General features: G+C 43.8%; 1 protein-coding gene across 4 annotated transcripts in view; it reads left to right on the top strand.

Moving 5' to 3' along the window:
• rai14 (retinoic acid induced 14) overlaps window positions 1-13387 on the top strand; it is a 36595-nt gene extending 23208 nt beyond the window's left edge. Inside the window, exons 8-21 of one of the 4 annotated variants that reach the window (XM_056432762.1) lie at window positions 3331-3437; window positions 3643-3827; window positions 4593-4618; window positions 5011-5097; window positions 5924-6013; window positions 6759-6896; window positions 7335-7436; window positions 8234-8956; window positions 9260-9735; window positions 10024-10192; window positions 10287-10454; window positions 10617-10787; window positions 10906-10971; window positions 11468-13387. In XM_056432762.1, coding sequence (XP_056288737.1) covers window positions 3331-3437; window positions 3643-3827; window positions 4593-4618; window positions 5011-5097; window positions 5924-6013; window positions 6759-6896; window positions 7335-7436; window positions 8234-8956; window positions 9260-9735; window positions 10024-10192; window positions 10287-10454; window positions 10617-10787; window positions 10906-10971; window positions 11468-11554 — 2595 coding nt within the window. In that variant the 3' untranslated portion in view covers window positions 11555-13387. The remainder of the gene's footprint in view (window positions 1-3330; window positions 3438-3642; window positions 3828-4592; window positions 4619-5010; window positions 5098-5923; window positions 6014-6758; window positions 6897-7334; window positions 7437-8233; window positions 8957-9259; window positions 9736-10023; window positions 10193-10286; window positions 10455-10616; window positions 10788-10905; window positions 10972-11467) is intronic. The other 3 variants (XM_056432763.1, XM_056432764.1, XM_056432765.1) reach the window with 3 other exon arrangements.
• Window positions 13388-16786: the final 3399 nt, after the last annotated feature.

The following is a 16786-nucleotide window of genomic DNA, read 5'->3' as shown; positions in this document are numbered from 1 at the left end:
GAGAACAATTTCCTCTCGAAAGGTTGATCCCTGTTCTTAAATACTTAGCTGTCTATTGGTCCTGTGTTTGCAATATAATGAATACATTACTGTCCAATATCTTATCTCCCTGTGATAGTTTGGTCTGCGTCCCTTTATGCCCTTATTAATGTGTGTTTAGAGACGTGAAACAATATTGTTTTGAATTGTCTTGTCGCTCCCAGCTGAACATCTATAATATGAAGCATCCTCATTAGCTGACGTTTCCTCTTGTTGGTCCTTCTCCGTTTAATGATTGATTAATGCACATTGTATGTGCATGTGTGTATGTGAGGCAGGGGGTCAGTGTACTTTGGGCACTCTGCTCTCAAGCCGCAGACATGTGGTCTCCATTGCAGTGACGCTCCATGCCTGTGGTTTTCACACAACTGGGGTGTGTGAGTGTGATATTTTGTGTGCGTGTAATAGAAAGAGGGGGAAAAGAAATGGAGAGGAGAATGTGTAGCCCATTTATTTCCCTTTTTTTATTATCATTGCACAGCTGGCCTCAAGGAGATAAACACACACAGAGTGGTCTTTAAGATGTTGTGTTTATTTCTAAAATATGTCCATGTATTTCCTCCTCAAGATTGTAAAGCCTTTGACAAGTTGTGGCTTTTGGACATTGTTTATGCCCCCACTTTGAACCCCTGGCTGTCAGGATTTTAAAGTATAATGTTTATGAAATCCTGTTGTAATTAGAGCAACAAGGCTTTTTAGGTTCTCTTTGACATTTACATGTGATCTATAACTATTGCTTCCGAATCAATCCAAAAACTTGTTATGCAAAATGCTGCATTGTCTGTCCCATTAGGAAACCCTAACGTCGCATTTCACCCCAAACGTGGTCATCAAAGCGTATATTTATGTGTTCTTACGCAGACAACTCGCCACGATTTGCTTCTCCAGCCAGTTGCTTCCCGGGCGCATCACTGCAGCCCACTGCTCCTTAATAACTAAGGATGGGTTAAATGCAGAGAACTAATTTCCCCTTGGGGATTAATAAAGTATATATCTTATCTTATCTTATCTATCTTATATGCTGAACAAAGAATGTTTAGAGAAAATCAAGTAAATGTAAATTTAAATTCTGTTCGGAGACAGTGATACTATGAAGTGAAAATGCTTCCTCATGTTTTCAGTTGGAAATAAATCGATTTCTCTCTTGCTTCAAAGAAAGTCGGCTTTGACACAATTCACAGACGTGGCCTGCTGACGGTTCGGCATGGATGTGTTTGATTTGAGTGGAAGACTACAGAAGGAACATGAGTTATATAGCTGAAGATCTACAAAGTATAGTCCTAACAATACTTTAAGGATGATATGGAGCCCATAAAGTTATGTCCAGCAAGAGTAATTTATGTTAAATGTATCAGCAGTCAGCTAATATTGGCCAATTTATTGCACTGCACAATATCCTTCTAGCTCTACCAAAAGAGTGTTGAATAAATACGACCGAATTCAAGTCGTAGTACACAGGGAAAGCAGGGCACTATTCAAAATGTTGGCGGTCATGTAGCTCAGAGAGAACGACGTAATTGAAGTCAAGCTCAGTGGGAGTTGATGTCATAGTTTGTTAATAACGGTTTGCAGTGTGCTGTCGTCGGATTGTGAATCATAGCTTTAATACTTCTACGTGACTGAATGACGAGGCTGTATGTGGACATGCACAAACTAGGAAGTAGTTTGGGGATTGATTACTTTCCCCAGTACTGAAATATAAGCGTATGGTATTCGGATGGAGCTTTTAGAAATGACTCCCAACATAGCAGTGAGGACCGAGACAGAATAGGGAAAACAAATATACTTAAACAGTCTTATCTCTTCAAGCCGCCGTTATTATTTAAACGAATCCGATTAACTTTTTGTTTCAATGGTTCACCGACATGAGCAACATGAGGAGGGGTCACAAATAGACATTGCTTCTCGTTACAGGGTCACATGCGATAGAGGTTGGGTTCACAGTATCCCACAGCCTACTGGTTCAGCAGCACATCGAGTGATGGAGCTAGCACAACGGACACTTTCAGTTACATTCGCATGTCATTTTTCATTACAAAAAAAAAGACTGTCACATGTTGTGCTTACGACATGTTCATTCACTTATGACATGTTCATTCACAAGGCTGTGAAAAGCACAGACGTGCTGGTGTATGTGCAGTATCTGAGTCCAAATGGAGCAGCATTCAACACAGAGTTGATTTTATTATAAAGGTGTGTGTGTGTGTGTGTTAAGCAGACACGGGCATGTTTGTGTGCCTTTTCTTTGACTGACAGGCCTCTCAAGTGATCACACTTAGCCGTGGTTGCAGGCAGCTCTACGTCAGCTTCACCAACTCCTTACCGTGTTGCCCATATTTGGTATTCTGCCTTTTTAACTGACAAGACGGCAACAAGTTGCCAACATAACCCAAGTGCAGACGAACATGTATACACCTGTGTTCTCGCTTTAATCCACACAGGCACTACATCTATTACCCTGCCCTGAAAAACATATTTCTGTGTTTTAGACTCCAGAAAAGCAACTGTTCAGTAGAAACCCAGACGGAGCAGAGCAGACACAGGGCTGTTAAAGTCTTCAGCTGAGCTCAGAGGAGCCACAACATAGCTGTGTTCTCTGTGGTGTGTTGCAGCAGCAGCCGAGTAATACAAAACACACTGCTATGCTGACACACTTTCATGTTTCTTGACAGTCTTTTGCTCTTTTATAGTGGATTTTCTACCCCCTTTTTTGTTGAATACAAATTAATTGCGGGAATGTCTATTTTTACAGTTAAATAATTGAGTTATAATGTCATCTTCGTGAAGATGATGTGGCAGCAGCTCCTTCCAGGCTGTACACACGCCCTCCACAGGCCCAGCCAATCAAATGCTTTGGATAGATGTTTACGGTTTGGTTAAATGTCGTGCTTGGGGTTATAATCTTTCAAAATATGTGGATTACTTTGCATTACATGCTGCCTCAGTTTCCCACACCGGGTAATAAACTCTACTGAGTCAGCCCCCTCATTTCGAACTGCAAATCTATGTTTTTGGGGGGATTTTCGGAAAAACCTCAGCCTCTCCAGGAAATGGAACAACTTTGGCTTTTGGTTTATCTGCTGGGGAATTCATTTAAGAGACATCCACTCCTTTTTCACATGGATCTGAGAGTTCTCTCACCCCACAAACACTTTCCATACTTCATGTCCAGGCCCATGTCCTGATGTCACAAGAGATAAGCTATGTAGGTGTGTGTTATGCTGGTTTGTAGTCCCTCCACAGGATGATTTCAGTCATATCTAATGTGTATAATGTGTGTTGGTTCCAAAGGACGGGCTCACCCCATTGCTGTTGTCAGCCAAACATGCTCATGCTGAGGTGTGCAGCACTCTGCTGGACTGCGGTGCTGAAATCAACACTTCTGACAACAGTGGCAGGTACAAACAGTCGAGACGCACTGAACATTCAGTAATGCCGGTGCAGCCACCGGTGCCTCGTCGTGCATCTGAGCTCTCATTGCATCTGCTCTGCAGTGAGCACTCAGCTTAATATCGAGAGCCGTGTGAAATCAGCACTTTAAAGCCCCGTTTTGGATGATGGCTATGGATGTTGCATTGGTAATCCATATGTGTTCCATTACAGGACGGCCTTGATGCTGGCTAGCGAGGCAAACGCCGGTTCTGTTGTTGAAGTCCTGGTTCAGCGAGGAGCAGATCTGTCGGCTCTAGATTCACAAGGCCATGATGTCGTACACTACACCAAGCTGCTGGAGAACTCTGAGGTCAAAACTGCCCTCAATGCTGCCCTAAACAGACAGCAGGCCTCTGGTAAGAAGCACATATTGATGTGTATTTACATTATTGGGACTTTTTCTGTGCCTTATACGCACGTTTTGTAACTTACTTCGGTGCTAAATTCGACACTCGCAGCATATCTGTTGCCACCGCACGGCTCTCAACATGTCGAAAGCGAGCCTGTGGCTCACAGCGAGCGGCGCAAACTACAGAGAAAGTGCTGACGAAACATTGATTACCTGAAGGGGGACTGGAGGTTGGGGGCAACACCTCCAGGACAACGCTCACATGCACGAACAGGCACAGAGAGCCGGCTCGGCTACGGAAGCAAAGCACACGGAAGCTTGGATTGCAACACCCAGAAGGAGAGGGATGTCTCTGATTAGGTAGACATTACTCCACTACACAGCAAATAGTATTTTAATGCTATATTAATGCTCTGAATATCGTACAGAGAACCTTTAAGGATGTTGCATTGACTTACATTGCGTCTTAGTGGATCTCACTTTTTTAATGGTTGATCTTGTGATGACCAGCTGTTTTCCTTCCAATACACACACATGCACACAACTGCACCACCTCTGGGTGGCAGAGATGTGTGCTGCTCTGGTTTCAAAGTCAACACTGCCACCTGGAGGGGATCTCTTGTCCATGCTTGGTGTAAGCTTCTGTCAATGAAAGCAACGTCACATGTCGCAGGAAATGTGAAGTATCTAAAGGGAGAGCTATAATTATCCCTTCTACTTGATTCTGCTAAGTTTGTCAGTTCCTCATGTCTTCCTTTTTTTTGTTTCACAGATGCAAAGTCTCCGAGAAGTCCTCAGGTAACACACAGATTAAAAATAAAAAGACTTTTGGCCCTAACAAATAGGCAATTAAAGTTACAAAAACATCTGGATTTAAAACAACCATCAATTATTAATGGAGTCTAAATTAGGTTTTAGTACTATAATGTCATTCATAGTGAAAAAAAACCCAAATATCATCAAATCTATTTTGTGTAGCGACAACACAAAATGGTCGTTTATATCAGCTTTTCTTATATGTCAATATCAAATTCAGCTTCTAGAACATCTCATATTTGCTATTTTGGGAAAACAAAAAGTTTTACTGTAGCTCTCATTGATTGACCCTCCTCTTACTAACGAGCACTGAATCCCTCCTCCTTCTCTCTTTCCTTTGCCGTTCTTCTCTTGTCTCTTTGCTGGCTCCTCAGCATGATCAAGTAGCTAAACTAAGTGATGAACGGATCACAACCCCAAAAAAACGAAAAGCACCTCCACCTCCTATTAGCCCACCGCAGGTAAACGCATGTCTCTATGTATCTGTCTGCTTGTGTCAGTATGCCACTCTTCATATTAATGCATGTCTGCAGTATACTCTTACAATAAGTAGTCAGGCCTGTATGGGTTTGGTCTGTAGGCCTGTCACAATAATTACGTCACTGGCTTATCGTACTATAGATATTGTGTTTGCATGGATGATTTTTTGCAAAAGAATGTCACTGACATTTCAACAAACATAATGCCATGATATTCAGCAGGGATTTCCCTTTCCATGATCAGACTCGGGCATTACACAGACATTGGACATTTAAGAGTCCAACTTATTAATGGTTTAGTTGTGTGGTTTTATTTATTATTTAACGACGATATTTTAAATATTTAAATTTCATTAGTGTGCTATTATATTAGTAGCAATACATTATTTTAAATGACTAATATATTTTACTGCAATTATTTCTGGGACAATGTATCATCCAAGACAATGAGTTATCGTGCCTGGCTACTCGTACATCATATTATCTGTTATGTTTCTGTGCTCTCCGCCAGCCCGTCTCTCATAAGATGGTTTACCGAAGGATAACAAAGCTTTAATATCATGTAGTATTTTCATTTGATTTATATACTAATCTGCCCTTTGTATTCGAGAGTTGAGGATTTAAAACGGTTCTTCATACAAAACATCAAGGACACCTAATTGTTGTAACGGGACACTAATGTTTTTAATCTTGAACACATTGCACATTTGTTTTTCAAGCTGCTCAAGAACACATCTTGACATTTGAATCCGGCCAAATCATAACAACATTTTATATGAGAAACTAATCAACTTTACCCAATCTTCAGAGCTCCAGACCCCCTTCCCCTTCGGCCATTATTGTTGCTGGGACCTCTGGATCCGACACAAGTGACACTCCAAAAAAATTCAACTTCAAGGTAAAATAAAGCATATAAATAAACAGTCAACATAACTAATATAATAACACCAATCAGAGGTATGGCATACCTTATTCCATAAGGTGTTGTTTAATCAACAACACGGTTTATTTAGCCCACAATAGTCTAATTTAATAAAATCAATATGTAAAGATAGTAAAAAAGAAAAAAATATAATTATAAAAATATTCTATAATTCCCAAACTCGGTGGTAATATAATGAGAATAAGGAGACTCTGAGAATCCATACAAATTCAGCATAGTATCTAGTAACTTCAATTTATATGATAAGTTTGAAAACAATATTAAAAGGCTTTACTACATGATACAATATGATACATGTATATGTTGGTTAACTTCCTACAAGAGAATCCGACAAAATAATAGATAACTACTCCCGACCCTAAAAATATATTAATATTGTGTAAATGAAAAGATGTATTGTTCAAGAAAGGCTTGCACAATTATTCCTCAGGTGTGAATGTTGATTGAAAACATGCAAAGATGACAAATATGCAACATTCTCACATTTTAACTCCAGACGGAGACGTTCTGTTGCTAATTATCTTATGATTTGTATTACAGTAAATATCATGTGCCATTAGCTAAATTCTTGCCTTCAACCTTCACACCCTTTCCCTCCTCCTCCCTTCTCTCACCTTTACTCTCTTTCCTTGACCATCTTTTTCTCTGCTCTCCTCCCACTCCTCTGTCCCGCTACTCCTCCTCTTTCCTCATTTCAAAGGAGGATGAGGTTAAAGAAACGACACTCAGAGAGGAGGTTGAAAAGCTCCATGAGGAGAGAAGCATGTTGCTGGATACCATCGAAGACCTGAAGCAGTCGGGGGAGCAGACGGCGACGGGGCCCCAACTGGAAAAAAAGGTGACTTAATTACAGAAGAGCAGTAAATGATGTCAGACTTTTAGTTTGAAAAGCAGAGCTCATGCGCTGACTATAATTATTGGTGAATAGACATATTGTCGATGAATCTTCTAAAGTAAAATGTCTTTATTTTGATTAAGATAACCTTGGGCTAGAAATATAGATATTTGACTTATTTTGATTAATTCATAGCTTTTCTTCTCCTAAAAGTATTTCTGGTTCTTGAATCAACATTGCTTTTGTGAGTGTAACACAATACTCAGACAACACACAGCTGTGTACTGCTGAATCTTTTCACCTTGGGCATTCTTGAAGGAGGTCTAACCTAAGCTTCAGACGTGTCACGACTCGTTTTTATTTTTCAGTCGGTAGCTAGTGGTCCTTAACGTTGCTTTTCTGTCTCTGGGTGCCTCTTCATGTGAACGTATGTGTTGACAGGTCGAGCGCAGTTTTACAGCATCTGCAGCGCTGTTTTCTGCTCTGCAAGCCAAAATTACTGCTCTAACTTTGGAGAACCAGCAACTTAAAAGCAAACACAAGGTATGTAACTCATCCAGTCACGCTCATGAGCCATAAACCAATGCATGGACAGACGGGGTAAGGGCACTGGATAGAAGAAGCTAAACTACAGCAAACCGCTCACACAGTACTTTTTAAAGTTCTGTTTGTATTTGGATATTACAAGCAGTGGCGGGCCGTGCATTTTCTACCTAGGCCTTCAATGCCGTCTTACTACAGCTGAACAACCTAATGTAAGATTAGTTCACCATGTATTTATGTATGTACATGTGTATGTATCAGAGAACCCTACCCCCCCCCCCCCCACACACACACCCCACCCCACCCCTTCTGTGCGAGACCAGTGCTTGAGCCTGGAGTGAAAGTTGATGGAAATGGGCCTCGATACACCTATGGAGATATTTCATTAGAAACCAGACGTTTCCACCTAGAATAGTCATTTACCACATTAACAATGTATAGAGTGTATTTTTGATTAATTTATTGAAAAAACAGTGCTTTTCTTTGAAAAATAAAGACATTTCTAAGTGACCCCAAACTTTTGAACGGTAGTGTATTTTCAAGTCAGTCTAACTTAAAACAAGACTAGCATTTAAAGACTTATTGGTGATTTGATTCGGTGAACATTTGTTTGCAACAGTTTTGATTATCGAGTAATCTTTTACATCATTAATTTGAGCAACAATGCAAAACTGAGTGTGAGAATGTGCTGCTTTTCTTTGCCTCGATTCCTCGCCGTGTAATGACAGTCACCACCCTTTAACTCATACTGTACTTTATTAGTGAGATTTACATGTGTTGACTCCTTCACCTCACAGAGACAGGCATCCCGCCAAGTGAGCGAAGACTTGAAGGACAGCAGTCGTCCAAACAGCATGGCTTCCAACTCCTCCTTCCACTCCACGCAGGATGAGTTTGAATCCCTGCCACAGGAGGAAAGGGAAGACGGTCCAAGCGGTGTTTCTGCCAGAGGAGAGGAAGAAGAGGCTGAAGGAGGGAGAGGAGGGAGCCAAGAGGAGATCATACTGTTGAGACAGGCGCTAGAGAGCATTCAAGTCAAACTGCTAGAAACCAGAAAGGAAAACCGCTCGCTTCATGCCCAGCTGAAACCTGAGCGGGGCAGAGAGAGAGAAAGAGAAGAGGATGAGAGCGCGAGGGAGAAAGGAAGAGAGGAAGAGTTGATGGAGAGTCTCGCGGAGCTTCAGGCGAAGCTGACAGACTCTCAAGAGAGATACCACCAAGCTGTGGAGGAGGTGGAGGATTTGAGGGTGCAGATGGAAAGGGGAGGAGGTGAGCTAATGGAGAAACAGGAGGTCCAGAGAAGTACATCATCCGCACTTGAACATGAAGTAAAACAGCTGAGGGCGCTGCTCGTCCAATCGGGATCCGAGCAGGAGAACGCAGCTCAACGCATCAGACAGCTGGAGGAGGCCCTGAGGAGGGTGGAGGAGGAAAGATGGAGTGTCAAGGAGAAAGAACAGAAGATTGCACAGATTGAGGAGCTGCACAAGGAGGCACACGAGGAGATTAGGATACTCCAGGTGAATATAGGCCTCTTTTTCTCTCTGAACTTCTGTGTGACTCAAAGGGAAACTCCAAGATTGTACACATCAAAGTCTGTTTACAGGTCTCGGGGAATGCTCATAAAAAAAGCCCAAATTGTCTGTTGTGAGTGCAACACTAAATTGGTAAAGGACTCTGAATACATAGAAATGGAACAGATGATATCGCTTCCACATTGATTTATCTATTAATTATCTCCAAATGATTCTTTATTGTATTCTACGTTGCCGTACATCACTTCCTTTTCAAATGAGTAACATTCGTCCCGTCTTGTTGCTCAGGAGGCTCTGAGGGGCACCGTGCCAGTGGAAGCAGCAGCCAAAGACTTTGAAGAGATGAAGGCTGAGCTGAGTGAGGTCATTGCTGGGCTGCAGCGCCGCTTGCTGGAACTCTCACACTCCTTTAGCGAAACCAAAAGTCAGCTAAGTGCTGCGCAGAAGCAGCTGGCGGAGAGCAGTGGAGCCTCATCTGCCTCCTCAGAGCAACAACAGCAGCAGGTCCAGGTGCTGAGCGGCAAGGTGGAGGAGCTGCAGACGGTGCTCGCCGAGACGGAGAAGAAGCATTCGGCGGCTCGGGGAGAGATCTCACTGCTGAAGCAGGAAGCAGAGGCTCAGGCACAGAGCTCTGTGGACCTCGCCGACCACACGCAGGTGATGTCATCCCTGGGGAATGCCATCAAAGAGTTGGAGAGCCAGTTGGAGACACTGCAAGAGCAGCTACACCAGAAAATCTTGCAGGTGGAGGCTCTTCAGAGCAGGTGAGGAACATGTGGTCGACACATCTTTTTTGTTCTGCTTGTACTTGAGATGACATCTTGATGTGGAGGTGGGGCTCATGAAATAGTTTAAGTGCATTAACTTTAACAATGTACAATCATGAGGTGCCTATTAAGCATTTTATGTGACATTCCAGAAGAAAATGTTGTACTTTTTACTCCATAAGTAGTTCAGTGTGTGGGGGATAAAAGGCCATTTTATATGAAGATTGTTTCTTCTACTTTAGTTCTCACGGTCACCACGACTTTCTTGTGTCTATTCCACATCAGGCTTACAGCAGAGAAAGATGTCAGCCCAGATGATTCTGTCTCCCGCGCTGAGCACGAGACGACCCAAGAGCAGCTGGAGGGCGAGGTGAGCCACCTGACGCAGCTCCTCCAGGGGGCCCTCAGAAAGCAGGACGAGATGGCTCTGGAGGCTGCGAACGCATGGCAGATGGTGAGATGAGACTTCAAACAGTGATGGATTGTTATTCGTCCACACCCTGTATTCCTTAAAACATACCTCTGCACACTCGTATTCCATCCATCAGGCACGGGAGAATCGGGCCGAGCGGGAGTCTCTGCAGGAGGTGGTGATGTCGAGGGAGAAGGAGAACCAGACGCTGACCACTCGGCTGGCTGAGTCCCTGGATGCTGTGTGTCAGCTCAAACAGCTGGTGGAGAACCACGTCGCCTCAGAGAGAGAGAAAAACAAGAGGGTAAGGGCGACTCTGTTTGCCAGTGCAGAAGTCACATTTCAGTCGTGTCTCTCCAGCGTTCTACTCTGGAAACACTCGGGACAGTCTTATCAGGACCTTGTGGTTTATTCTACAAAGTTCATTGGTTTCTTGAAATGCATGTTTTATGATTTCCCCCATCAGATAGATGACCTGTCGCGGGAAGTGGGGAAGCTGAAGGATGCCTTAAACAGCCTATCACAGCTCTCCTACAGCTCTGGTTCTCCCTCCAAGAGACAGCAGCAACACCAGCAGCTGACTCAGCAGATTGAGACGATGCAGCAACAGATCAAACAACTACAGTATCAGCTCGCTGTAAGATTTGGTCAACATGTCGTCGAGATGGAACACGCAATAACCATTTTGAAAGTAGTTTGAATTCTTAAATGTAAAGGTGAAAGCTCGTTGTGTTTACCTGATGTTTTCTTTGTAGGAGTCAAAGAAGCAGCACCATGAGATCGTGTCCGTCTACAGGATGCACCTCCTCTACGCTGTCCAGGTATAAGTCCATCCAGTAGTTGTTACTGAAAGCCTGCAAGGGAGGTTTTCAATGACACTTTGAAAGGAATGTTTCCCCTTTTTAACAAACTCATACGCAACACCTCATTTCCATCTTCTTGTATCACATTGTAGGGAACAACCAAACGGTTCACCTCAGCATGAGGAAACATGTTATTTCTCACTTACCACTTGTGGTAGCTATGCATGGACGTAGTTTTGGTTTAATTAGCCACAGTTTTGAAAAATAATGTCTTTACAGACATCAAATTGGGATGGAGGCAGAGACGGGGAAATTAGTTTTAAAATATTTTACAGCGTATGTGGAAGTACTTCCACTGAAACCTGTTTAAGGTCCAAAGTGTCGGATTTGAGAAATAATGTTTTTTCATATATAGATGCGGTTGCACTTTTTAAATCCCTTAGTAACTTGGTTTTTACTTTTGGTGTATCTATTCTTTTAGTTGGTTAACTGAACCGGTGCTGTGCTCTTTCAGGGTCAGATGGACGAGGATGTCCAGAAAGCCTTGAAGCAGATCCTGATGATGTGCCAGATGCCAAGCCAAGCCAAGGAGGCCTGCTAAGACACCCGGGGCCCGGTTTCCCCCCCGAGAGCCCGCTGTGGACGAACGTGAAATGAACCGCCACCGTCGCCACTCGTCCTCCCCTCCGAATGCACACTTTGCTCGCGGTGATTGCGAGCCAGGCCAACATCTGGGGCCTCTGGATAAACCTTGAGTATCTGTTGCTGAGGAATAGGTTTACAACCATGTTCATTGCCTTTGCTAATGTCATTTTGAGCGACTAATATCATCAATCTTGTGATGGAAAATGCTATTTTCATACAGCCCAGCATTAAGATGATGTACATCAGCCAGTTGACAATTCAGATGAATGAGAGAACCAAGCGGTTCGAGCCCATCGTGTAATCTCAGTAAGTGCACGTTGACACGACACTGTCAATGTGCAGTAACCTTAGACCACATGCAGTTGGACCGGCGCGATAATGCAAACATATGTGTACTCTGACATAAACATACACGTACAGTGTGTGTGCGTACTAATCAGTCCACGGAAAACCGTACGCTTCATGTGGTTGGTTTTGGTTACAATGTGCGCTCGGAGGAATAAAAGACTCACGTGGCACTGCGGTTGGTCGTATCCGTTTTATGATACAACTGTGTTCGTATTATTTAACTTGTTGTCGAAAGGTTTCATGGTTGTCAACATTTTCAGTGTAAATTATTGGTGCTCTCTGAACGATGCATGTGACTTTGCTCATCACCAGCCCAAAAATCACAAAGAAATGTTTCGGTTTTTTTGGCCGCACTTCTTTGAAGAAAATGCACGAGACTGTTTGTATTGCTATTTTCATATTCGCACAACATAAAAAAAAAAAGTACTTTACTAAATTGTATTACATGCCATGTTTTCTAAAGTTCTGTACTCAATTGAAGAGGTTTGATATCGGATATTTCATATACGATGGCCTTGTTTTTGTGTGAACACAGTTAATTATAAGTATAAAAACGCACTATTTTGTCTTCTGACACCTGAATTAGTCTATTTTCCTATTATTATTCATATTTTACATATTAGGGTTGAATCTGATTGTCTACTGTAATCAGAAAACATTTCATTTGTAACGAATGCCCAACAGTACGGGCTCAATATGTGTGTCCTCGTCTAATCTTCCTCTTCCTCCATGAGAAGCATGCAAACTGTTGGCTGAGAGCAAATGGTTGATGCTGCTGTCACGCAGCATCTTTCTGGCTCTGCAGTCATTTCAACTGAGAATTATCTTTTGAGATATCAGCAATTCTCAATTGTCACCTATGCCAATTTCACCAGGCTTCTTTATTAATTTATTAACATTAACGGGAATGTTTTCCATCTTACTATTTGTGATACTCTTTTCAGTTTTTCGTTGTAGGTACGGATAAACACTGTGCAGGAAACGGTTCAAATGCATTTCTTTGATCGTGTCTTCTGAACTGTTCTCACATCACACTCCTTCGCCTTCATACGAGAGCCATACGCACGTAGATATCATCCTTATCTGATCAGTGTTTAGGACTTTGAGAACACACCGACGGTAATGCTGTTAAACGTTAGATTACATTCATGTGTATATGACGGACAAACTCAGCCTTGTTTCTCACTCAGGAACTTTTTTTACTGGACATGATTGACTGAGCTTTCTTATACCCTAAGTAGAGCGCTTGCTTTATTTCACAGGTTGTATAATATCATAAATCACTTGACTCGTTCTTTCTAGGCCTTGACTGACATGTTTTGTTACACAAAAGGTAATATGAACACACAACTCTCTTGTTGGTTGTTTTTGAAGTGACATGAAACAAATACTTGTTTGCCAACTGCTTTGTTGCCCACATTAATACATTTTCAAAAACCTGTACCGGTGTGTGTCTGTTTTATGTTTCCCATCTCTTGTTTATCAAAACGTGTGAAAATTAACTCATGTTTAGGAAAGCTAACTACTTAATTTTAAACCTTTTTAAAGATTATTATTATTTCATCATAGCCTGGTTGGAATGTGTCATTGTGTCATGCATAATACCATTATAATAGTCTGCCAGCCCAATGCCTTAAAGAACAGATCTGAATACACACAAAATATTGTTTTGATATTCATTTTCAATTATTAAATGAAAAGTAATCCAACACCGTTATCACCCATGTGGAAAAGGTAATTGCTCCGTTAAACATAACTCAGTACCACCTCAAGCAGCAACAGCTGAGACCAAACTCAGTCTTTCGCGTGGCTGTGGAGGAATTTTGGAAAACCTTTCTCTGCATAATTGCTTTAATTCAGCCCCATTGGAGGGTTTTCATGAATGAAGCACCTGGTCAACGTCCTGCCACGGCATCTCAGCTGGTTTCACGTTGTTATTCGGCCACTCCAACATTCATTGTGTGTCGTTTGAGCCATGCGGAGGTGGACTCGTAGCGTGTGCGTGGACCAGGTCCTACAGCATCACACCTCCAGCACCATGTTTGACTTTAAGTAGGACGTTCTTATTGTGGGCCAAAAGTTTTTCTTTTGACTCATCAGTCAACAGGACATCATCCCAAAAGGCCTGGAGGTTCATCATTGTGTTTTCTGCCAAGTCTTTTTCTGATGGTGGAATAATGTACGCTGACATTGAGGGCGACGAGCACGGCCTGCAGTTCCTTCGATGTTTGTCTGGGTTCCTGTCGTCAATGCACTCCTGGAGGATTTGTTTTGTGGGCTGGCCCCCACTGGGAAGGTTCACAACTCTTCTAATTGTTCTCCATTTGCAGAAAATGCCTCTCATTGTTTTTTTCGTTTTTTTTTCATTTTATTTTATATATATAGCGCTTCTCAAAACACCCGAAGTCGCTTTACAGTCCAGAGTCCAGTAGTCATACACACACACACACACAGGGGCGGCCCTAGCACATTTGGCGCCCTAGGCGAGCTTCACTCGTGGCGCCCACCCCCCCCAGAAAAAAAAATTTAAAAAGATTTTGCACGAAAACGGAATTTCAACTTTCAAACGCTATTTTGCCCTGCAAGACTGAATTTCTTTCAAATAAACAGAACAACGATCGCAACAATGAACAAACATTAAATAAAGAACAAAATCCCTGAGAAAATGTCACATCTGTGCTGAACTACGCTCCGGCTACGCCCCCCTGATCAACGGTGCACATTTACTCCCTCGTGGTGCCCAAAATAATGTGACCGCCTTTTTTCATCACTTTTTTTTTTTACATTGAATTTACATGACGTGGTCTACACTTCACGAAGGGACACATGATGCATGAATATGTTCACAGACTCAAAGCGCCACCTACTGGCAGATTTAGCTGGCGGATGTTAATCGCGCGCTCTCGGACAATACATTCTCCGTGACGTCATTGAGTCACCATGGAAACAGTCTGCGCTTTGATGCGGTGACGTCGCTCGTAGTCGTGACGTCACGGAGCAGCGAAACAGAGTTTGTATATCGCAGTGATTTTCAGCAGAAGAGAAGAGAGGAGAAGAGAGGAGAGGAGCGGAGAGGAGCGGAGAGGAGAGGAGCGGAGAGGAGCGGAGATCAGAGAGGAGCGGAGCGGAGAGGAGCGGAGAGGAGCGGAGAGGAGCGGAGAGGAGCGGAGAGGAGCGGAGAGGAGCGGAGAGGAGAGGAGCGGAGAGGAGCGGAGATCAGAGAGGAGCGGAGCGGAGAGGAGCGGAGAGGAGCGGAGAGGAGCGGAGCGGAGAGTCTCCGCTCCTCTCCTCTTCTCAGCCTCACCCCGGTCGGAGTCTCCGGAGCGGAGAGGAGCGGAGCGGAGAGGAGCGGAGAGGAGCGGAGCGGAGCGGAGAGTCTCCTCTCTTCTCTTCTCAGCCTCACCCCGGTCGGAGTCTTCGGAGTCTTCGGAGCGGAGAGGAGCGGAGAGGAGCGGAGAGGAGCGGAGAAGAGCGGAGAGGAGCGGAGAGGAGCGGAGAGGAGCGGAGAGGAGCGGAGAGGAGCGGAGAGGAGAGGAGCGGAGAGGAGCGGAGAGTCTCCGCTCCTCTCCTCTCTTCTCTTCTCAGCCTCACCCCGGTCGGAGTCTCCGGAGAGGAGCGGAGAGGAGCGGAGAGGAGCGGAGAGGAGCGGAGAGGAGCGGAGAGGAGCGGAGAGGAGCGGAGAGGAGCGGAGAGGAGCGGAGAGGAGCGGAGAGGAGCGGAGAGGAGCGGAGAGGAGCGGAGCGGAGAGGAGCGGAGAGGAGAGTCTGCTCCTCTCAGCCTCACCCCGGTCGGAGTCTCCGGCCGGCGCAGATGAGCGAGGACCCGTTCGACGCTGCTTGCAGCTTTAATGTTTTGTTGTTGTTTGCTGGCTGTCATTGCCGTCAAAATATTGGTTGGAGATATAGATGGGGGTGCAAAAAAAACTGCCCAGCAAAAAGGCGCATTTTTTTGCGCCCCCCTCTGAATGGCGCCCTAGGCGGCCGCCTATACCGCCTGTAGGAAAAACCGCCCCTTACCCAGTCATACCGGTGGTGGTAATTGGCTACATCAGAAGCCACAGCTGCCCTGGGGCAGACTGACAGAAGCGTGGCTGCCATTCAGCGCCCATACGGCCCCTCCGACCACCACCAACATTCATTCACATCCATACGAACCGGGGTGAGGCTGCGGTGCATGTCTTTATGATGGTGGGGGGAACCGGAGTTGATGGTTTGCTGGAGTCCCTTTGGAAGCCGCTTAGAAATAGCTTCGTAACTCTTTCCAGAGCAAGATATCTATTTTGATTGTGTGCTGCTCGTTTAGACCCTTTAGCTAACTTCCCATTGCTGGTTAAGTTCCAAATTATGTTAAGATTACGCAAGGTTGGCAGTAATTAAGCATGACTGTCAAGTTTAATTGAATCCAGTTTTCAATTATGTTGTATCCATTGGTTTAATGAGTATCTAAGAGGGCAATTACTTTTTCACAGGAGGATGTTGGATTACGTTTTCCTTCAATAAATGTAATGATCATTTAGAAACTGTATTTTGTGTTCACTCAGGTATGTGAATTGCTGTGTGACACGTGTGTGAAGTGCATGGACACTTTAAGACTGAGCAGGTGCGACATGACCTCTAGGTGGCAGCCTTTGACCAAATGTGATCGTTTATTCCTTATTGGTCGTCATATGCTCAACAGTATCAGAGAAGGTATAGCCAATGGAAATCTTGGATAACAGCCTCCCTTTCACAAGGCTGATTGTATATAGTATAAAAAATAAACAGAGATACATAGTCCAAGTTGGATAAATAGTATACATTTAGGGTAAACAGTAATGGTAAAATAATATAAAATTAGTATA

This window comes from Pseudoliparis swirei, chromosome 15 (assembly GCF_029220125.1).
Source record: "Pseudoliparis swirei isolate HS2019 ecotype Mariana Trench chromosome 15, NWPU_hadal_v1, whole genome shotgun sequence".
Taxonomy (NCBI): Eukaryota; Metazoa; Chordata; class Actinopteri; order Perciformes; family Liparidae; genus Pseudoliparis; species Pseudoliparis swirei.
The sequence above is the reverse complement of the archived record's forward strand: the minus strand, read 5'-3'. Positions and strand labels throughout refer to the sequence as shown.